The 22,302-nt window shown below is 36.9% G+C and overlaps 2 protein-coding genes across 2 annotated transcripts; both read left to right on the forward strand.

Moving 5' to 3' along the window:
* Window positions 1-5,168: 5,168 nt before the first annotated feature.
* Window positions 5,169-13,457, forward strand: LOC116214278 (homeobox-leucine zipper protein HOX32). Its single transcript, XM_031549663.1, has 18 exons — window positions 5,169-5,839; window positions 8,139-8,298; window positions 8,499-8,608; window positions 8,704-8,794; window positions 8,897-8,992; window positions 9,429-9,542; window positions 9,676-9,759; window positions 9,880-10,035; window positions 10,124-10,198; window positions 10,276-10,382; window positions 10,621-10,810; window positions 10,910-11,098; window positions 11,323-11,403; window positions 11,517-11,651; window positions 11,999-12,321; window positions 12,472-12,583; window positions 12,681-12,830; window positions 13,069-13,457. Exons 1-18 carry the CDS (start codon window positions 5,628-5,630, stop codon window positions 13,213-13,215), a joined length of 2,532 nt encoding a protein of 843 aa, XP_031405523.1. The 5' UTR covers window positions 5,169-5,627; the 3' UTR covers window positions 13,216-13,457.
* A 4,307-nt stretch (window positions 13,458-17,764) lies between these two features.
* On the forward strand, window positions 17,765-21,988 carry LOC116214148 (ferredoxin--NADP reductase, root isozyme, chloroplastic). The gene is made up of 6 exons (XM_031549471.1): window positions 17,765-18,058; window positions 18,200-18,259; window positions 18,973-19,305; window positions 19,791-20,010; window positions 20,706-20,946; window positions 21,371-21,988. Exons 1-6 carry the CDS (start codon window positions 18,035-18,037, stop codon window positions 21,627-21,629), a joined length of 1,137 nt encoding a protein of 378 aa, XP_031405331.1. The 5' UTR covers window positions 17,765-18,034; the 3' UTR covers window positions 21,630-21,988.
* Window positions 21,989-22,302: the final 314 nt, after the last annotated feature.

A 22,302-nucleotide genomic window follows, 5' to 3' on the forward strand; every position in this document is an offset into this window, starting at 1 on the left:
AATCTGAAACAAGGGATGCGTGCCTGCGTTTCACCGCAGGTACAAAAGTTCCCTCATATAATATATTAGATAGATGCAATACAAAGAAATTATTATTTGTAGTACCCGCTAATATATATGATTATAATATCCCAAAATGATATATTTGAAATGTTTATGGTTCTTATGGTATGGATAGAGGGAAATATTACTTGTACTTCAAAAAGTATGTGTATGATCTCTTTATGCTTTGTCTAAAGTTTATTTATAATAGCTATAAAACTATGTTCTATTTTATTAGGATATTTGCCCAATCGATATTTGTTAAAATATTAAAATATATTAAAAGAATTTATCTGATACTTTTAACAAGAAAACCATCATCATATATCAAGACTTACTATATAATCAGGGTATACACCGAAAAGTATATGTATTCAAAGTTTCTCTCAAACATCTGCTACTATTACAAAGTACTAAATGAATTACCAAAAAACTTCATTATATTAAAAAACCTTATTAATTCTCAAGAAACTACCTATATAATGAATTGTTATTATTTTTATTTATGGGGTTAATCAATTGTTATTATTTTTTAGAAATTATTATTATGTATTTTTTTATATTTCCATGCATGGCACGCACAACCTCGAGCATGAGTTTTGTGATTGGAGAATATTCATGATCGGGAGGCTCACTTGAACCAATATTAATCAGGTAGTGGACTTTCAAATATTAACACACTGAAAAATCACATAAAAATGACTATTTAAATTGGTGACTAATTATTGAACTGAAAAAATTTGTGACAAATAGAAATAGACTTTTTATTAATGTGGATTGGTCACGTTAGTTTTAGGTGAGTTAGAGCCTGTTATCCTTAGATAAGGTATCAGGTGCAAGTTTTATAATATGATTAGAGAAAAACTCACGCTTCGAGAAATATTTATCATTCAGTGGGTCGATCTCGCTCAAATATAGGTTAATTAGACCTAGCAAATTTCGGAATAACCAGTAATACACACTCGATAAAAGAGATATGCATACTTAAATTTAATAAAATAAAAAATACTAAAATTACAAAAAAAAAAGAAGAAGGAAAGGAGGTGACGCAGCGTACACACGAACAACCTGTTACAGATCCATTGATTCCGCAAAATACCAAAACTACGACCTTCAATTTCTTATTGATTTTTCGAATTCCTAGAAAATCGACATCTAACTCAAATCGAATCCGAGAATGGACGAAAGAGCACAGTAGCTCTAAACTTTATTAGATGATCAAAGACAATAAATGTTAAACCCTAGGGTTTACATTGCTTAAATAGAATTAAAAACGCTTAAATTACACGAAAGACATAAATTTTTTCTAAAATTGCAAAAACGCCCAAATAACATAAAAAATGCCCGTCTGATGCCTTAAATGATGGAATTTGATCTAAATCTCGTATTTTCACAGCCAAAGGCTGTAAGTTGTGCTCCGGAGGCCGTTTTCCTTGAGACAGAGTCATCGGAACCTGTTTTTCCCGAGGTACCGATTTGTTACGTCTTTTATCACATCAAGAGGGAGGGGGGAGCGGGTGGGAAAAACCCACCCGCTTGCGTCTTCCATTCAACGGATGGGGTTTAATTGTTTACTATAATGGTTTCCTTCAAATATATGCTTCATTTTCTTTGTGAGAAATAAGGCAAAACTATTTAATTTATGCTTTTTCATTGCATAACAATTCTAACTCGTGGATTTAACTGTACAATTTCAATTAACAATGATTAATTCAAGCGATTCAGCGCTTGTTCTTCTTAACCAAGGCCTTCGGTTCGAGTCTTGAGAATGGAAAAAAAAATCTTTAATTGGGAGAGCTTTATCTTTTAATGGGTTAACCCGTCTTGAATTGGATTAGTCAGCGTCCGTTAAACTTCGGAATACTGAGGTACACACCGAATAAAATGGTTCAATTTCAATCATATAGCACAATTACCAAATCAAATGTACTCTCTAAGACTAAGTTGTAATATATTAATTAAAAATAAATATATAAATAGCATGTGCAGTAGGTAATTAATAGACTCCTTGAGCTCATGTGATGATGAGCCTCTATTCGTTTGTTGAGGAGCTTTCACGTAGGCCTTTTGAATAAAATCTTAGCTCCTCATTCATCGACATTTCGGTCGCCAAAAAAACACATTAATTGTAAAAGTTATTATCATCCCTAAAAAGTATGAAAAAATTATTTCTCGAAAAATCCATACATGGAAAGCTTATGAAGCCTTTAAATTGTACAAGACTTACAATAATTTTAAAAATTAATGTCTTTCAATATATTTTTCAGAAATATAAAAATTTAGAAGTCATTTCCATAAATTAATTATTCAATCAGCTAATTCTCTAGCAGTTCAATATTTCTATCCTAGCTTAAATAACATTAAAATGAAAAAAAAAAGCATGCAAACTTGAATATAATTGAGGATTAAAATCTACAATCTTGAAGAAATTAGTAATTTTCAAAAAATAGAGAAAGTTAAAGGAAATGGGTGTACGCTAATGGACTGGAATAGAACAATTGAATGCAAGCCTCATTATACTTTAAAAACTACGCACTTATATACAGACATATATATCTGTATATAGGTTATTGAAAATATTTTGGAAGGAGGAGTTTTCGTTCGTGTCTCGAGAACCTCCAACGGAAATCGTTTGGAGCATATATATTTATGTTGATTATTATAAATATTAATGTATTTATTCCTTCAATTGAATAAAATTCTCCATATAAGTCATATCGAACTTAAATATATGGCGATTTAGGAGAAGAATGAACACTATGACTGCTATATTTTTTTGTCTCTCTTCTCTCTCTCTCTTTGTCCAACTCCAATTTACTCCGTCACCTCCATTATTTGTTTAAGCTATATGGACCAACTTTTTTTTAAAAAAAATATTTGACTCATTCATGTTTCATTATAGATTTTCTTCATGTAAATCCTGGAAGCTTAATTAGGCATAGACTAATCCAATCGAGTTAGGTTAGCCCCTTAAGAGGTAAAACTATATCAGTAAAATCTATTCATTCAAAATTATAAGTATCCATATCAGTGAAATAATTTTTGTAAGGATAAATTGAATATCTTAAAAATAAAAATAACATAACATATTATTAAAACTAAAATATTACAAATGCATGTGCAATGCACTGGTCAGATGATTAGTTTTGTAGGAATATCGATCTCTCGATACTAATTGAAATTTTGTATTTACAAAACGGGCATAAAACCGAAGTTCATTTTTTTAATGCGATTTTCTATATAAGAATTAGTATCTTTAGTTGATACAAATATCTGTATTTGAGTATAAGAATTAATTATGAATTAAATTAAACTATTTCCTTTATTTTTTCTCTTTTGCTGAATGAATTAAATTATTTCACTAGCACACACTTATATGATATCCTTAAGAATTTTCTGATAATTTTTTCCTACTAATTACGTCAGCGGGTGATCGACCATCCAGGCAGAAGCAACTTTGTCGTTTTACGATCACCCTTTCGTCGTTTCTCCTCCTACTGGTGTCTGGAATGCATCCTCACATGACGAGGAGGACCTGAGGGAGGCAGACGAACTTGTCTTCTCTCTCTTTTTTTTTTTTATAATTATTTTCGATTAATATATATATAAATATTTTGTGTTTTTTCTTTTTACTTTTTACGGTTAGAGTAAAAGGGAAGGAAAAGAAAAGGGCAATTAAATTTTTACCCCATTCACCGATATAATAAATAAAGAAGCGGCCCTCTGACGTTGTCAGAGCAAGAAATCAGTCCACGCTCTGCCCCCTCCCTCATTCATTTAATATTACATTATTCCATTTCCCTATTTATTTGTTCATTTATTTATTTAAATTTTTGCTTTTTTACAATTTCATGTCACATCAACAGTTGCTGCAGGGGGCACAGAGAGGTTTTTGGCATGTTCGAGAAAAGGCAATGGAGAGAGAGATTACAAAAAAGGTTAGAGAGAGATAGAGAGAGCAGAATCCTCTAATGTTATTTATATTTTTTTTTGTTATTTTGAAGTTATATCTAAAAAGGTCTAGCAATAAGAGAACGCAAGAATCATAATAGCTATTTAGCCAAAAAAAAGAATCATAATAGCTCATTCATATGCATTCTTATATTGGCTTCTATTTTTATGTATGCACATATATATGTGTATGTATAACATTATTTGGACTTGGATTAATTCAAATGTTTTTCTTTGAGGGAAGAATTGAAATGTAATTTTAACAACAATTGCAATGTTAATTTTACTAATACTATTATTTAAGAGAGAGTTTGATTCTATCACCACCAGATAATTTTTCATAAATTTTAATATATTGTAAAGAAAGGAATACTTTCGAAATAATCTTTTATCACTTTTTTAAAAATAAAGACAATTCTAAACGTAAAGTACAATAATCGACCATTCTTATTTATCTCTAAATCCAAAACTGCTCCAAATTTTCACGAAAAATTCCCACAATTGACAATTAGATTTTGTACAACATTAGTTTCCAAACCTCCTACTGAACTTTAAAAAATGATAACCATTAGATTTAAGAATATTTTTATAAATTTATCACTCACATTCCACCATTTTCTCTTAAAAATTCTCTCTCACTATTCTCACTCTCCAACCTTTCCTATTTCTATCCTTTTATTCAAGTTAAGATTCCTCTCTCTTCTTATTTTGATTTTAGATTTATTTATGTATCATTAGTTTTAATTTAAAATCAAAATTTCTAAATTTCCATGAATTGGCGTATTAGTTCAGGTTATAACATAAATTTATGTCAAAATTGATGAAATAAAGTTAAGAGTTCGTTGCGTAAGATGACAAAGAACCGGAGAAATTGTAGGAAAAAGTTGTTTTTTCTATAAAACATATAAATAATAAATATTAAACCACCCTGGCCCTCCAAATTTCTTGCCGCTTCTTTTATATATTTATTTTCAACTCTGCTAGTTTCTTTTTCCTTCCTTCAACATCATACCCACGCACACAAGAGGAGGGGAAAAAAAAAAAAAGACACTCCCCAAACAAAATTCCTCCTTTTTCTCCACAGATAATAATTCTGTGGGTGGGTTTTAACACGCTCTCTCTCTCTCTATCTGCGTCTGTGTGTGCGTCTCTCTCTCTCTCTCTCTCTCTCTAGGAAGGAAGGAAGGAAGGAAGGAAGGAAGGAAGGAAGTGGGGTGGTGTTGCTGAGAGAAGAATTTCATTTTCCTCGAGATTGGTGTCCACCCGAGATAAAGACCACAGGACCATTGCCTTAGTCAGTCCCCCCCTTCTCTCTCTCTCTCTCTCTCTCTCTCTCTCTCTTTCTGTTCCTCTCACAAGACCCCCCATTTGAACCCAACAACAGTCCCAGCAGACGAAGAAGAAGAGCAAGCGAAGGCACCATTTTCCCCGACTGACCCATGAAGGAGAGAGTGGGCTCTCTTTCGTGGAGAGAGCCTGCCTGAACAGGAAGAAGAAGAAGAAGAAGAAGAAGAAGAAGAAGAAGAAGAAGAAACAAGAGACAGCGAGGAAGGAGAAGCACCCCATCAGTCTACTCTGTTTCTCTCTCTTGAGGTTTCTGTTTTTGGGGTGGTGGTGTTGGTGTGGGTTGGTCTATGGCGGCGGCGCTGAACAGTAAGCATCAGCAGCAGCAGATGGACAACAACAAGTACGTGAGGTACACGCCGGAGCAAGTGGAGGCGTTGGAGAGGGTCTACAATGAGTGCCCCAAGCCCAGCTCCCTCCGCCGGCAGCAGCTCATCCGGGAGTGCCCCATTCTCTGCAACATTGAGCCCAAACAGATCAAAGTCTGGTTCCAAAACCGCAGGTAACCCCAAACTAAAAAAAAAAAAAAGGCGGAGGAAACAAAAATAAAATAAACACAGCCCAAATGATGAGACTTCGAGCTCTGTTTGGTCGATTTGGAAAAAGAAGAGACTGCCCAAATGAAGAAAGGTTCTTAGGAAAGGGAAGACTGGCCCTTTTTGCCTCTCTTCCTTAACTCTGTTTTCCATTTTCTTGAGAAGTGCACCTCGGGAAAACTCGGGAATGGAAAACGTTTTCCATCGTAGTGAGGGTCCATCATGTGGGTGCATTCTGGGTCGTCTTCTTCTGTCCATCATCTGATGTTTTGTTTTCTGATTGTTCCTTCGGTTCTGCTTTTGTTTGTTCTGGTCTTGTGATAAGCGAAATCCGGGTAGGAAGTTGGGTTTTCAGTGGACTTATTAGATATCGGAAAATGTTTTCCAAAAGTCTCCGAAGAGATATTATGTCTTAATGCATGATGATTCTGAAGGACTTTGGTTAAAAATGGAAATGTCGATGTACTTAATGCTCATTGAACGTCTTTCCTATTTTCTAGAGAAATAAGGCAGCGCTACTCAGAAGGACATGATCTATTGATGTTTTTTCTTGATGAGAAAATTTTACATTATTTTTGCCTTTATACTATTCTTTTATGCATTCAATATTCATCCGTATCCTGCATTTCTGACTTTTTGCCTACCAAGGAATGAGGCTTAGCGAGAGTAATGTTGTCTGTCTGCATTATCTATCTTTGTTGGGAGTTGCTATACAGTAGATTTTGTACCCGTGTCTCTTAAAAATTGGATCTTGTGACTCTTCTTTTGAGGATTTTGCTTGATTTTTGTTGCCATGCGGGCATTATTTAGTGTTTTAATATTTCTTGTCGCCTTCTATTACACACACACACACACACACACACACACACACACACATATATATAGATATCACTGATCACTGACAGCAAACCCAGAATCTTTTTATGGCCTCGTTAACTTTTTTTTTGGGGGTGTTTTTAACCGTAATTTTTTATAAATGATAACTTGATAGGGTTTCTGACTTTTTCACTAATATTTACAGGAAGATAATTACAACAGTTCTTTTAGTTTCGATCCATGGTCTTTGTGAACTTCTGATCTGGGTTACGTTCATGTTTTCATTATCATGGGTTGCTAATCATTTATGCACACACACACACACACACACACACACACACACATATATAGATATCACTGATCACTGACAGCAAACCCAGAATCTTTTTATGGCCTCGTTAACTTTTTTTTTGGGGGTGTTTTTAACCGTAATTTTTTATAAATGATAACTTGATAGGGTTTCTGACTTTTTCACTAATATTTACAGGAAGATAATTACAACAGTTCTTTTAGTTTCGATCCATGGTCTTTGTGAACTTCTGATCTGGGTTACGTTCTTGTTTTCATTATCATGGGTTGCTAATCATTTATGCAGGAGGTCTTCAAAGGGATTGCTCCTTAATATTTCTAGTTCAAAAAAAGTAATTTATAATGAGTGAGAATTTGATTTTCTGTTTGGCCTTTCGCTTCTGTTCCTTTGCACTTCTTTTATAAAAAATCCTCTATGTTCTTTTGCTTTATTTTTCTGCACTGAACTTCTGACATACTTGAATTTTTGTGGGTAATCAATTTTCAGTGTCCATTATCCCTGACGAATTATTTCCTCATTTAAATCAATGTTGTGTACTGAGCTCTTAGAAGATTTTAACTCGAATTTCTTGAAATTGGAGCCAATGCTCATTCCAGTGTGTAGCATTGTGTTTTGACACACAATTAATTGGAAGACAAATGTCTTCTCCGAGATATATCTATTTAAGCAAAATGATTACACTGATTTTTAGTATTTATGCAAAGGAAGTTAGTTGGTCAGAGTTCTAGTAATTTTAGCTTTTCTTGATCTGAATACATTGTTGGGATAAAAATGATTACACTAATTTTTTGTATTTATGCAAACGAAGTTAGTTTGTCGGAGTTCTAGTAATTTAGCTTTCCTTGATCTGAATACATTGTTGGGCTAAAAAAAGCTTTTGGAGATTCTAGGATGATAGTAAAGAATCCAGCTTGTTCCCTATTATATGCAGTCGGAATATGCAAGTAACTGCTGAAAGAGTACCCTGATTCATTTTTTCTGCAAGATTTCTTAGTTCATGGACATTACTCTCTACTCTCACTATGTGCATATATGCCCTAGACCCTTCCATTTATACCGGATTTTTCTGGTTTTACTTTGACGATTATGCTTCTTAGCTGGTGAGCTGTCCGGAAACTAAGGCTTTGTGACTTCCACAGATGTCGTGAGAAGCAGAGGAAGGAATCATTCCGTCTTCAGACGGTGAATAGGAAGCTGAGTGCTATGAATAAGTTGCTGATGGAAGAGAATGATCGGTTACAGAAACAAGTCTCCCATTTAGTTTACGAGAATGGTTACATGCGTCAGCAGCTTCAGAGTGTAAGCCCTTTCTCTTATAACCCTGCATTGATGCTTCCTCTGTTCGTCCTCTTTTTGAATATTGTCATTTATAATGTGATACCTATAATTTAGAATCACAAAATGATTGCACCAAATGTATATTTATGTTCCTGGTTTTCTAGAAATGTTTGCTTGTTTTAGTTGTGTTTCCATATCTTACTGAGAGCTTTGATCTGCAGTCATCAGCAACGACCACAGACAATAGCTGTGAGTCTGTGGTCATGAGTGGTCAGCAGCAGCAAAACCCAGCAGCTCAGCAACCTCCAAAGGATGCTAGCAGCCCAGCAGGGTAATTTTTTTTCCCCGAATTAGACTTTTAAAAACGTAAGAGCATGTTTTTGATGGATTAACACAGCATCTTTCTCATGTCATAATTGCTTACAGTCTTCTTGCAATTGCTGAGGAGACCCTCGCGCAGTTCCTCTCAAAGGCTACTGGAACTGCTGTCGATTGGGTACAAATGATTGGGATGAAGGTAATATTTTGCTCTTATATCTTTTATAAGCTCCATGTACTTTGTGAATCATAGTTCAGTTAAATTACTCATTAGATATTAATCATTTGATACATTTTGTAGCCTGGTCCGGATTCTATTGGAATCGTTGCTGTCTCCCGCAACTGCAGTGGGGTAGCAGCACGAGTCTGTGGTCTCGTTAGTCTAGAGCCCACAAAGGTACTGATGACTTCTCTATCTTCTTTTAGTTACTCTTGGTGCTGGCTGTGTAGGAGTCTCCTAGGCCCATGTACAAACCTGCTGATCATGGTGCTCAGTATCAGATGAGAGGGTGATGGAACCCTCTAATTATTTGATCAAACCAAGATTCTGCTCTCTAAAGTTGTGCCAGTTGTGCCGGCTCTCGTTAGTTACACCCTTTGTGCCTCCTCTACTTTTTGCTGTCATGGGACTCTACTTTTTGCTGTCATTGGACTCTTTGGGGACTCAAACTTTGGCCTACAAAGTCTATGTGGCTTTCCCGGCAGTTTAACTTGGGGCAACAGAGCTCACTTCTTGAACTACTTGGCCAATTCATGGGACTTAACCTGCTCTTGTTAGTTACTCTGTATTCTCTTTGTTTTTATCTTCATTTATATGATAAATTACATTGTAGGTCGCCGAAATACTTAAAGATCGCCCATCTTGGTTTCGAGACTGTCGGTGCCTTGATGTGGTCAGTGTGATCCCTACTGGAAATGGAGGGACAATTGAGCTTGTCTACATGCAGGTTGTGTCACTAACAGTGGAAGCTGTCTCTGACTTTTTCTGTTAATTGCTTTTATGGTACCTATAAAAAATTTAACCATAATCTCTCTCTCTCTCTCTCTCTCTCTCTCACTTCGCTCTTGTCCTTTGCTTAGACCTATGCTCCCACAACATTAGCAGCGGCCCGTGATTTTTGGACGCTGAGGTACACTACGAGTTTGGAGGATGGGAGTCTTGTGGTAGGTGCATCGTTCAAGTCTTCCTTCATGGAAATGGAAAAACAGGATCTCCTGATCTTTTGAGATCTTTAGTTAATTAAGTAATGCTCGTCTTAAGTTAATGTAACTTATGTACTGCAGATTTGTGAGAGGTCATTGACTTCAACTATTGGTGGCCCATCAGCCCCACCTTCCTCGGGTTTTGCGAGGGCTGAGATGCTTCCAAGTGGATACCTGATCCGTCCTTGTGAAGGAGGCGGCTCCATCATTCATATTGTTGATCATGTTGACCTTGATGTGAGCACACATTCACTTTAATAAATCCATTCCCTCCATATACTTTCAATCAATTTATTTGTAATGATAATGACAAATTGCGTCTTAGGCATGGAGTGTTCCCGAGGTTCTGAGGCCACTGTATGAATCATCGAAGATTCTTGCCCAAAAGATGACTGTTGCTGTAAGAATGTCATATTCAAGTTTCCGGAAAAATTGTTTTGCTTTCTTTCCTCTCACGATATTAAAAATTGTCTCCAGGGTCTACGACATATAAGGCAAATTGCACAGGAAAGTAGCGGAGAGGTTCAGTTTGGTGGGGGCCGCCAGCCTGCAGTCTTGAGGACATTCAGTCAGAGGTTGTGCAGGTACCCATTCCAAACCACTGGATCACATCCCGCCAGTTATACTATGTGGACTCTGGTTTCTACCCAGATGAATCTGGTCTAGTACCTTAGTGTTGAAGAGATTTTTCCTGTACCTTAATGTTGAAAACGTTCTCGTCATTTCGATATTTGGCTGCTTCCTTTTCTACTCATTTACTCAATCATGTTATTTGACTAATTGTTTCTCTGTGGATTAATTGTCATGGATTATTTGATGCAGAGGGTTTAACGATGCGGTGAATGGATTTGTTGATGACGGGTGGTCCCTTCTCGGTAGTGATGGTGTAGAAGATGTAACCATAATGGTTAACTCATCTCCGAACAAATATTTTGGGTCTCAATATAATGCCGCGATGTTTCCAAATATTGGAAGAGGGGTCCTCTGTGCTAAGGCCTCCATGCTTCTCCAGGTAACATCCTCGTAAGGACAAAATATCTTGACTCATATTTTATACATTTGTGAGATAACATACAAAGATTTCTTTGGCATTTTGTTGGTGTTTTAACAGAATGTTCCACCTGCTCTTCTGGTTCGCTTTCTTCGGGAGCACCGTTCTGAGTGGGCTGACTATGGAATTGATGCATACTCAGCGGCATGCCTTAAAGCTAGTCCTTATGGGGTTCCCTGTCCGAGGGCTGGTGGCTTCCCCAGTAGCCACGTCATCTTGCCCTTGGCCCACACTGTGGAGCATGAAGAGGTAATGAATCTTCATCTACAGTTTCATGCATTGGTCTATTTATATCATTACATAATGGTCTTACATAGCAGAAAGAAATGGTATACAATCGCTCCGTGGAAACAATTCCATTACGTATGGCGATGACACTCAGGAGACTTCTTTATTGACCATTCTGCTGTTGCATCGTTGTCCTATTATTTCCCATAAATCATTAAGGTTGATTTACATATTCTTGGATGCAGTTCTTGGAGGTGGTTCGGCTAGAAGGCCATGCTTTCTCCCCCGAAGACATGGCTCTGGCTCGTGATATGTACCTACTACAGGTAGTTCTTTTTCTGGAATCCTCAAGGAAAAAGAAAAAAAGTCATAGTGCTTACCTAGGTATTAATTATGTGCTCTTTAACTCTTAATTGACTGTCTTGGTTTATAATTGCAGCTAGGTAATGGGCTTGATGAAAATGCAGTTGGATCCTGTGCACAGCTTGTTTTTGCACCGATCGATGAATCCTTTGCTGATGATGCTCCTTTGCTACCCTCTGGTTTCCGTGTCATACAGTTGGACCCTAAAACAGTTCAGTCCTGCTCCAACTTAGATTCTTTTACCTTCAAAAGAGATACTTTAATTTAATCGTACTCATTTTAGAAATTTGACGTCTCATATGGTCCATCCTATTAATTATTCTCTTTTTTTTTTCCTTCTTCTGCGCTGATGTTTTGTAATATGGAAAAAATCAGTTTTTTTAATGCATGAGAAAAATTATGTGTGTACGCTTGCATTTTAGACATACTGAATTGGAAATGCCTTGTGAAATGTGATGTGAAATCTTCAAGCGAAACGATATTTGCAGCAGAACTAATCATTTGATGCAACTCTCTATAATCTCCAGCAGTTATGAATACTTGCTCTTCTCCTGACAGGATGGGCCGGCAGCAACTCGGACACTGGACTTGGCTTCTACACTGGAGGTGGGATCTGGTGGGGCCCGATCCACCAGTGATGCTGACAGTACTTACAACCTCCGGTCGGTCTTGACAATAGCTTTCCAGTTCACATTCGAGAACCATTTAAGGGAGAGTGTAGCAGCCATGGCTCGTCAGTATGTTCGCAGTGTTGTGGGCTCAGTTCAGAGGGTTGCAATGGCCATTGCCCCCACGGGGCTCGGCCCACAGCTGGGCCCAAAATCAATTCCTGGTTCTCCAGAGGCTCTTACTTTGGCACGTTGGATTTGTCGAAGCTACAGGTTCTCATAACATACTTTCTCAAATGTCATCCACATCCTTATTGATTGGACTAAATCACGAACATATGCTTTGCCATCAATTTCTTGTGCTCTAGCATTAGCCTCTATATTCCGTATCTTCTGTAAACTGATGGAAATGATTTTTTCTAGGGTCTACACTGGAGGAGAACTATTCCAAGGTGACTCACAGACAGGGGATGCTGTTTTAAAGCAACTTTGGCACCACTCTGATGCAATCTTATGCTGCTCGGTGAAGAACAATGTATAGTTTCTAACTTTGGTTCTGTGGTCTCTCCGAACTCTGCAGTGGATAAAGTGCTGAAGTTGGGTGTCTTTTTCCCTTGAAATTACGTTGACAGGCCTCGCCAGTCTTCACCTTTGCTAACCAAGCTGGGCTCGACATGCTTGAGACTACTCTAGTTGCCCTCCAAGACATCATGTTGGAGAAGATTCTCGATGAAAGTGGACGGAAGGCTCTCTTCTCGGAGTTCGCAAAGATCATGCAACAGGTATAATGTGAATTTCTTCGAAGTCTCTAATCTCCCAGGCTTGAAAGGAAAAATTTAGTCGGTTTCAACCATTAGAGCCGCGAACCAAAGTAACGGTGCTAGGAACTCTACAAGGCTTGCCATCCACAATAGTTTACTGGCAGAAGAAAGAGAACAACCAAATGGCCAGTGAATGTATCAATAATTGCTTGATTAATATTAAGAGCTCAAATTCATTCCTTGATTTCATTTTGTGCAGGGATTCGCATATTTGCCTGCAGGAATATGCGTCTCAAGCATGGGAAGGCCATTGTCCTACGAGCAAGCCGTGGCATGGAAAGTCCTCGACGATGATGACTTGAACCATTGCCTTACCTTCATGTTTGTTAACTGGTCTTTCGTGTAGCAGATGGAGTAAGTGATCTCGGGTTGGGGTCAGGTTGCATTTTGGCTTTTGATTATCCCACTTTTAAGTTAATATATGAAGATGAATAGTTCAAAACTCTGTTTTTTGTTATGATGATGACTGCTATTCGGATGCTGGACAAAGTGAATGCAGGTATAACTATGACATCGCAACTATCGTATTCCTATTTATGTTTGTGTTGTTGAATTGGATTATCGGTCGGGATTGGGCGTTTTAATGAAGACCTCGGCAGATTGTTATCTTTAGATTCTCGCGCAACGTCCTGTGTCACCATAAGTGGCAATGGTGGATCGTTTGCTGATGTGAAAGAATTTTGGAGTACATAGAGATCAAGAATCTCAAACTCCAATAACTATATGTGGGATAAACGTAGGATAGAATATTTTGGATTAGCTTGGGTAATAATAATCTAACTCTATTTAACTCAATTTTATTCTCCTTCAAATTCAATAATATAATAATTATTATTATTTTGTTTTTTTCCTTTCATTTAATAATAATTTTTCGTAACAATTTTTATAATCAATTTTATAATAATAAATTCTTTATTTACTTTCACATTTGTATATACATAAATATATATTTTTAGACATTAATATATTTATCAATACTTGTAATTATTATATAAAATCAAGTTGAGTTGAATTACTATCCAACTTGAATCCAAGCACAAGCAAAGAAATATTTGAGTTTTAGTTGCGTTAGCAAATTTTAATTTTTTCGGTTAGGAAGCTTGTGAGTGTATGGATCCTTCATCAACTAAAACTTAGAAATATTCATTTGGTTTTAGAGTTAGGATTCTACTCCACTCTATTTCACCTATATGGGACAAAATAATTGGGAGAAATTTATTATTAAAAAATAGTTTAATAATTATTAGGAAAAATATAAGTGAGAATTTATTATTAAAATTAAAAAATAAAAAGAGTAATAATTATGTTGTTGAATTGATGGAAGAGTGGAGTGGAGTGAGAGAATTTATTATTAAAAATTAATTATAATAATGGTTAGAAAAAAGTATGAGTGAGAATTTATTATTAAATGTTAGAAAAAAATAAAAAAAATAATAATTATATTGTTAAATTGAGGAAAAAATGGAGTGGAGTGGAATGAAATAGGATTGTATTTCGAAAAAAAGGCTGTATAGAAGCGAGAGTATGAATTCTTAATCAATTGCATGGCACATCCCAGGATTCGTACGCGGGGCAAATAAATATTGATCCCTGATATTATTATCGACCTATACTATAGTAAGACTTATCCAATAATTTTATGGGAAAAAAATAAATTCATGTACATAGCTCGGCTAATTTGTGCGACGCGCAAATCATTTGCAATTCATCTTCGTAAATTCATCACGGTGATGAAAATACGATACTCATTCCTGTAGGAAATCGAACAAATATGGTTCTTCCTTTTTTATTTTCTTTTCTTTTATCAGAACAAACAAATATGGTTGTGAATATATAGAGGAAAACAAACTGTAAAATTATTTTTATGAACTCTGAACAGTACTTATCTATAATATTATAAAGAAAAAAATCCCTTTAATGTAACATTCACTTCTCAAAAATACCCATCCAAAAAAAATAAATAAATAAGAGCCATTAAATTATAGAAAATCAAAGTGTTATATGTCTTAAAAAGAACTAATTGGCTTCTAACCACAATCATTATTAAAAGAAAAAAAAAGGCTTTTGGCTTACAACAGTACTTTAGGGTCAAGACTGACGGGTAAATTGGTAGGTACCAAAAAAAGATCATATAGACTGCGATGCATATTATATGGAGAGTTGCTACCATCAGACACCTAATTAAAATGCGAATTATAATGATGCTCCAAAAAAGATAAGTTTCTTATTAAATAATAAGAAATTTATTATTTAACAAGAGTCTTGTTGTATTCAAAATAATAAATTTTCTATAAAATAACAAGTTTCTTATTATTTAGCGTATATTTTATTATAGGAAAAATAACACCACACATCACAAATTTTTTTCGAAAATCACACTACAGCATAAAATAAAATCATTTCACGAGACAATACAATTTTTTTTTATTACTGTGTAGCACGCCGTTGACATTCCGTCAAGAATTGAATGGAATTTTGATGTGACAACCTTTTTAGGGATGCTTTCGCACAAAACGGAACTTAAGGGACTAAATTACATTAAAAAATAAAAAATAAAATAAAATAATTTAAAAAAGAGAAAAGTGGTGGGCGATCAGGAGGTGGACGAGGCTCTCTATCGGCCCCCCGATCGAGGGCACTGGCCTACGCAGACCAGCCGACGACCCCATTTGAGGTGTGGGGTGGCCAAGGTTGGGGCGCCCGACCCTCGATTGGGCTTTGTAAAATCATCCTTTTAAGGAGCATCCGAATTGAAGTTAATCCCTTAAGTTCAAAGACAATCCCTTTTTTTGGGTTATAAGGAGGTTCACGAGTCTACGAGGAGATAGGGTCGGAAGAGGAAATGAAGAGGTCGGTTAAAATGTCTTGATTCTAAATTGAAGACGGATAACATTGCACTAAACCCCTTGATTTTGCATTAGTAAGTCAACTTTGCAAGATTTATAAATTAGCAAAAATTATAAGGCAAAATAAAAGAAAATTGATTCGCAAGAAATCTACTACAAATTAGAGGATAAAGTTATTTATCTAAATTTCCTTTTCAAAAAAATCTAAAAAAAAATTGAAAATTCTACGATAGTTGATTGAAAAAATAATTATATCTCAGCTATTAGATTTCAATTAATGAATATTGACCGTACACACGTCAATATTTTAGTAACATGAAGATTCCCCACTTATATTTTGACATTTTATATTTTTGACCATAAATATTTTCAACATACTCGATCGTGCAATGATAAGTCAATCCAGGTTCAAATTCTTTTTTTTCAAACCAAACCAACCGATTTAGTAAAATAAAAATTCAATTTTTATGATTTTAAAAAGAAAAAGACAAAATGTCTTTGATTCCAAATTGAGGACAGATAACAATATTGGACACTAAATCCCTTGATTTTGCATTAGTAAGTCAACTTTGCAAGATTTATAAATTAGCAAAAATTATAAGGCTAAAGGGAAATTGATTTTCAAGAAATCATAAATACTGCATATATGGAAGATTAGTTGCGGTTAAGAGACTAGAATAGGTGAAAATAAAGATTGGTATCAGAAAAATGCAAGGGTATCAAAGATTATACATGGCTAAATGAACAAATAGCAGTGTGATGAATTACGTCGATGGAATTGTACGCATGGAAACTGGCCGCGGGGTTCCTTGAGGCATAAGCAAGCCGAGCCATTTTGGATCGGCTTGAACAATATACTTGAGTTCGATTTTGACTCTATATACTAAGCTCAATATCCTTGTAAGCCCCAACTTGGCCTTCCTTCCATACTATGGGATTTATACAAGTTGACCCGAGCTTGGCCCGGATCGAACCGTCATACGATTATTACAATCAGCTTAATAACAGTAAGCTTCATTCGGAGCTCCGAGAGAGAGAGACTTCTTCTCTTTTATGTACTTCATTGTGGAATATATCCGCTAAACCCGATTACTTTGTGCATGCCAGGAAACCTTACCTCGATTTGGTCTAAGAGCCTCTCGCCCCCGATTTGCGCGGAATCCACACTAACCTGTCCTGTTGGCTAATCTGCAGATTAGCAGCATACTATTGAATGACTCTTGAGGATCAGAAAATTTGGGCCAATCCCATCCACCATTCCTCAAAAACATAACTGACTTTAGCATTTGGTGGAATAGAAGGAAAACACTTGAACTTCTCTTCACAATAATAGTTCACAAGGTGACCTATAGGAAGCTAAAGTCGAACCAAAATGAAATCTTATCACCAGATCCAACTCTATTAAACAATTAGTGGCTTCGATATTATTATTTAGATATATTATTATTTCGTTGGGATCGCATGAATTTTGGGGACAAAACATGCAATTTTAACCTTGAAAAATACTTCACTATATCGAAATTCTTACTCGAAAGATTCTTGTTATATAAATTGGTCTCGCCATTTGAAATGTTCCGACAAAATTTAATCCACCCTTCACATTTTTCATCTCGTCCCTGTAAAAAGCCGATGTAATCAGGGCCCCCCTTTGGCCACCTCCTCCTTCGGCGGCATGGCCGAGAGGGGATCCCTGTACCTAGTAAAAAATAAGAGTTATTTTTGTTATTTCTTTTTAAATCTGAAAAGAAAATAATTGACTTACAAAAATGATGTCCTTTTAGGAGATTTATTTAAATTTAACGGGCCAACTCAGATAATAAACGGGCCACATCACCAGCTTCCGTTAGGGACGAGACGAAAAATGGGACAGAGGGTCTAACTTGTCGAATTGTTCCAGACGAGGAGACCAATTTGTATGGCAAAAATTTTTCAAGGACGAATTTCAGCCGCGAAATTTTCAGGGACCAAATTGTAAGTTTTTGTCAAATTTTGGGTCGTTTTGAATTTTTTAAGAAGATTGAGAGTTGAAAGGCAGAGAGAGAGAGAGAGAGAGAGAGAGAGAGAGAGAGAGAGAGAGAGACTGCTCTTGCCTGGAAGGGAAGGGTGGGGGGAAGGTGGCGCGACGGCAGCTCGAGGAGCCAAAATCAAAAGCAAAAAGCTTGTCCTTTGCCACTCTCCAAGAGATCACATCACCAACCTCACCTCCTCGGCAGCTCAACCCATGACTGTCTTCTTCCATGTTTTTATAAGCAGAGCCTCTTCCTCTCCCTCCCTCCCAATTACAAATCTCCTAAACCCCATTTCTTGTCAGGTCCAGCAATGGCCCATTCCGCTGTCTCTCAGGTCCGGTTTCTTTCCAAGCTCTTTTTTGTTGGGTCTTCCCGGATATGTAAAAAAAGGGGGATTGAGCTTTTCCTTTCATCAGATTTTGATGAATTTGATCGGAGGTTTGATGGGTTTTTGAATTTTTTTTTCTTTTGGCAGGTTGTTGTTTCCGTTCCTGTGAGCGGCGACTCGTCGGCCCTCACGAAATCCGTGTTCAAGGTCAGGACTTGTTCTCGTTCTTCTCGGGAGAAATCTCTTGTTTTGATTGCGGTGTGTCTTGATTTTTTGTCTCTTGAATGTTTGCTGCTGTTGATCTGACTGAGGTCGAGGAATTCTCGCAATTATGCTTTGGCAAATCCCTGCTTTGCTTTCACTCTAGTTGATAATAGCAGCAGCATTTCACGTTATGTCGTATATAAATAAAGATTACCCTGGAAGCAGGAATAGTGTGAAATCAACAAGAAGTTCATCATTGAAATGTTTCAATTATTCGCCGATCCGTAGTCATGGTTTGGAGTTGTTTGGACCAAATAGTTTTTGTTTTGCTATGAGTATAAGGTGCCATGTAGAGCTCTCCATTAAATTTAGTGGTCCCTGTATTTTTTCCCCTCGAATTGTGTATTCATTTACATTATTTGGTGAGCACAACCTGTACTGTATCATATCGGGCTCAAATAACAATTAATGTAAAGCAGGGTCAGGAACAACAAGTCCCTTTGTGATAAACAGATCCATTTTGCAAGTTCGTTAGTACGGGTCCTTTCTACAAAGGATCGGACCAGTGATGTATACTATACTTGAATTCTCAGCGTAGATGCTACATAGTTGGTTCTCATCCTTTGCAGGCTACGAGTGTAATAGGAGCATCCTTTGCTCTTTCATTTGGCAATTTTCAAGTTTTGATGTGCATCCCGTTGTTCATATCTCTGCAGGCACAAAGTATCAGTTTCCGAGTCACATCATGGGCCCCTTTCTCGACTCTGAGCTCGAAAAGAACAAGCAAAAATTTGAGAGATCAGTGCGTAGTATGCATGTCAGTGCAACAGGCAAGCATGCCCAAGGTCGCTGTTACTCCATTGGAACTTGAGGATCCAAAAGAGCCCCCACTCAATCTTTACAAGCCGAAGGAGCCGTATACAGCAACAATTGTTTCTGTGGAGAGGCTCGTGGGCCCCAAAGCTCCTGGAGAAGTGTGTCACATTGTGATCGATCATGGTGGCAATGTTCCCTATTGGGAAGGGCAGAGTTATGGTGTTATTCCCCCCGTAAGTCAGATTCCTTAACCTTTAAAAGCTTTCTAATGTGCAAATATGTGTTCTTGTAATTGTATGCATCAGTCAACTTGTAAGTCACTGAACCTGCAGCAACTCGTTTGTTCCTTGTCCAGCCACTGGAAGAGATTGATCAACCCTACTAAAAGATTGTGAAAATAAAAAAATGGGCGGGCCAGAGAAAATAAATGAATAGATGGTCGGTATCTAGCCAAAACATTTGTTGAGAAGGATATAGGTTGTTTTAGGCTCAAATAATGAAGGTTCAACACAAGAAGAGGGATACCCACCAAAAAAAAGGGAGTAAGAGATGAATAAGTTAAAATCATTTTGTTAGGCATAATCATGTTTATTGTCATTACAACTGAAACTCCAGAAAATGTCTCAACTATTGGATCATTTGTTCATAGGATCACTACTCTAGTTTTATGTTGGAAACTCAACATTCGTAATTCCTCTTTATTCCCTGCTCTTTGCAGGGTGAAAACCCAAAGAAACCTGGGACACCTCAGAATGTTCGGCTCTACTCGATTGCCTCCACTCGGTATGGAGACTCTTTTGATGGCCGAACGGCCAGCCTTTGTGTCCGTCGTGCTCTTTATTATGACCCTGAGACAGGAAAGGAAGATCCCTCCAAGAAAGGTGTTTGCAGCAACTTTCTTTGTGACGCAAAGCCCGGTGATAAGGTGCAGATTACAGGTAAGAATTCATTCAATTTGGAGAAACCATATCATTTCTGTTCAGGTTTTTCCTTCAGCTGTTCCCTTTCTCCAGTGTCTGGAAGTTTTAGGTTCATTCTACTGAAAAACTGGGAAAAGTGTTCCATTTATATATATATGAACACGCACACTTATATAACTTTTATTTTTTTTTTCTTGATAAGGAAAGAGAATATGTTGAATTGCATATTACCTGTATCGGGTTATAAATTGTATGGTGAAATGCAATGCAACCCATTTTTTTCCCCCTAAATTTTCCTTCACCTTCAAGATAAGAAGATAGAAAACTGGAGAGCTGCAGATGTTTTTCGAGAGCAACCTAGGAAGTGTTTAATTTCTGTTTTAGTCTGATGATCACTCGATGGATGGTTCTAGACTATCAAGTACTTTTAATTGATTAGTACAAATATGGACCTAATAAGATTACTCTCAAATTTCTAAGTCGAGAATGGTATTTCATTTTCTGAAGTTTTAATTTTACAAGCATGAACCTACTAAGATTACTCTTCCCCACAATACCAAAACGTCTATCATCAAAAAAGCGGTTCCAGCATGGTAGCTTTTGACAGATAAGCAGACTCCAAATGCCTAATAGGATTTCAGTATTCTAGCACAAGTCAAGGACATTAAGTAAGGATTTAACAAATAGAGTATTGATTATATAACTTTTTGCAGGTCCATCGGGCAAAATTATGCTATTGCCCGAGGACGACCCGAATGCAACCCACATAATGATTGCTACCGGGACTGGAGTTGCTCCTTTCAGGGGCTATCTGCGGCGAATGTTCATGGAGTCAGTTCCGACCTACAAGTTTCGTGGGCTCGCCTGGCTCTTCCTTGGGGTTGCCAACTCTGATAGCCTACTATATGACAAGGAGTTCAAAAAATATCTTAAGGACTACCCCGACCATTTCAGGTTAGTGCTTTTAAAACCAATTTGGCCTGGTCCGTCCAATGGATTCTACAAGTAACATGAGGCGTGTCTATACCAAAGTCCCCTTAAAACTGGAAGACGCCAAAGCCCAGAAAGAGTTGGGAGGGAACAGAAGTTTTAATAATTAAGTGGATCAACCGTTTCTCTTAAATTATCCAAACTTTTAAATTTACAATTCAATAAAAACTCCAATTACTTCCGGACTTGTTAACTCGATCTAAACCATTGTACTTATGTTTTTCATTTGTTTGATTGGAAAGTTAAAAATTTGGAATGTTAACTAATAATTTGAAAAGGTAACTATTCTATCCATCCAGTCTTCTCATGAGCTGCTCTTTTTGTTATTATCACCATTATTATGGTTTTTCAGTTCAGTGATGAGTCCTGTTTTGAAACGTTGCTTCAGGTACGACACGGCGCTGAGCAGAGAGCACAAGAACAAGAGTGGCCGGAAGATGTACGTGCAGGACAAGATCGAGGAGTACAGCGACAAGATCTTCAGGCTCCTCGATAATGGGGCGCATATATATTTTTGTGGGCTCAGGGGGATGATGCCCGGAATCCAGGATACGCTGAGGAAGGTCGCAGAGCAGAGAGGGGAGAGCTGGGATGAAAAGCTCTCGCAGCTCAAGAAGAACAAGCAGTGGCATGTTGAGGTCTACTAGTTGGATCTGTGCTATCGGATGTTTAAGCTTATTGAGCTGCTGCGGGATTGCTTGGCATTGATTTTGGGGAGAGCGAATCCATTATTTGTACCATTGAAAGATTCTAAGGTGAAGTTATTAGCATTATCACCCTGCAAGCAGAGCAAGTCTTGCATTTGATTTAAACTGGTGTTACTATCATTTTGTAGGATTATTATGTCCAAAGAAAATAAGAGGATCTACTTGTCTTTCCCTGCCTCATGAAAGTGAAATTACCATTCCAATTCATGGAAATCTGTTAGGAAATGGAACAATCCTGTGCTGAGTAGGCACTTTTAAGTTCTGGGAAATGCAAGGTTATGATGGTAATTTCATATTCCGGATACATTATTGTTTTTTTTGTGGAGTCTAGACTACAATAACTTAAAATCTATTTTATATAGCAGACAAGTGGAGTCGATAGAGCCGTATTCTAAAACGCTCAGCTTCTTTATCAAATCTTGGAAATTCTCAGTTTGTGGTAAAAGGACTCTTTGGTTGCTTGATTTTAATATTCTTTTATAGAGAAAATCTAAAAGGATGAGTAAACCAAAAAGGCAATTAGATCTCTTACTTATTAACGAAAAGGCAATCTACTATCGTACTTATTACTACCAGCGCCCCTGCCTCTTTGCCTTCGTTCAGGTATGTCTAC

Source organism: Punica granatum, chromosome 7, assembly GCF_007655135.1.
Source record: "Punica granatum isolate Tunisia-2019 chromosome 7, ASM765513v2, whole genome shotgun sequence".
NCBI lineage: Eukaryota > Viridiplantae > Streptophyta > Magnoliopsida > Myrtales > Lythraceae > Punica > Punica granatum.

Bases quoted from the DNA above. Each gene is read 5' to 3' on its own strand.
- LOC116214278 (XM_031549663.1), top strand. From the start codon at position 5,628: ATGGCGGCGGCGCTGAACAGTAAGCATCAGCAGCAGCAGATGGACAAC. The intron at 8,795-8,896 runs GTAATATTTTGC...TACATTTTGTAG, and splicing joins TACAAATGATTGGGATGAAG to CCTGGTCCGGATTCTATTGG. The intron at 10,199-10,275 runs GTAAGAATGTCA...AATTGTCTCCAG, and splicing joins CCCAAAAGATGACTGTTGCT to GGTCTACGACATATAAGGCA.
- LOC116214148 (XM_031549471.1), top strand. From the start codon at position 18,035: ATGGCCCATTCCGCTGTCTCTCAG. The intron at 18,059-18,199 runs GTCCGGTTTCTT...TTCTTTTGGCAG, and splicing joins CCCATTCCGCTGTCTCTCAG to GTTGTTGTTTCCGTTCCTGT. The intron at 20,947-21,370 runs GTTAGTGCTTTT...ACGTTGCTTCAG, and splicing joins GACTACCCCGACCATTTCAG to GTACGACACGGCGCTGAGCA.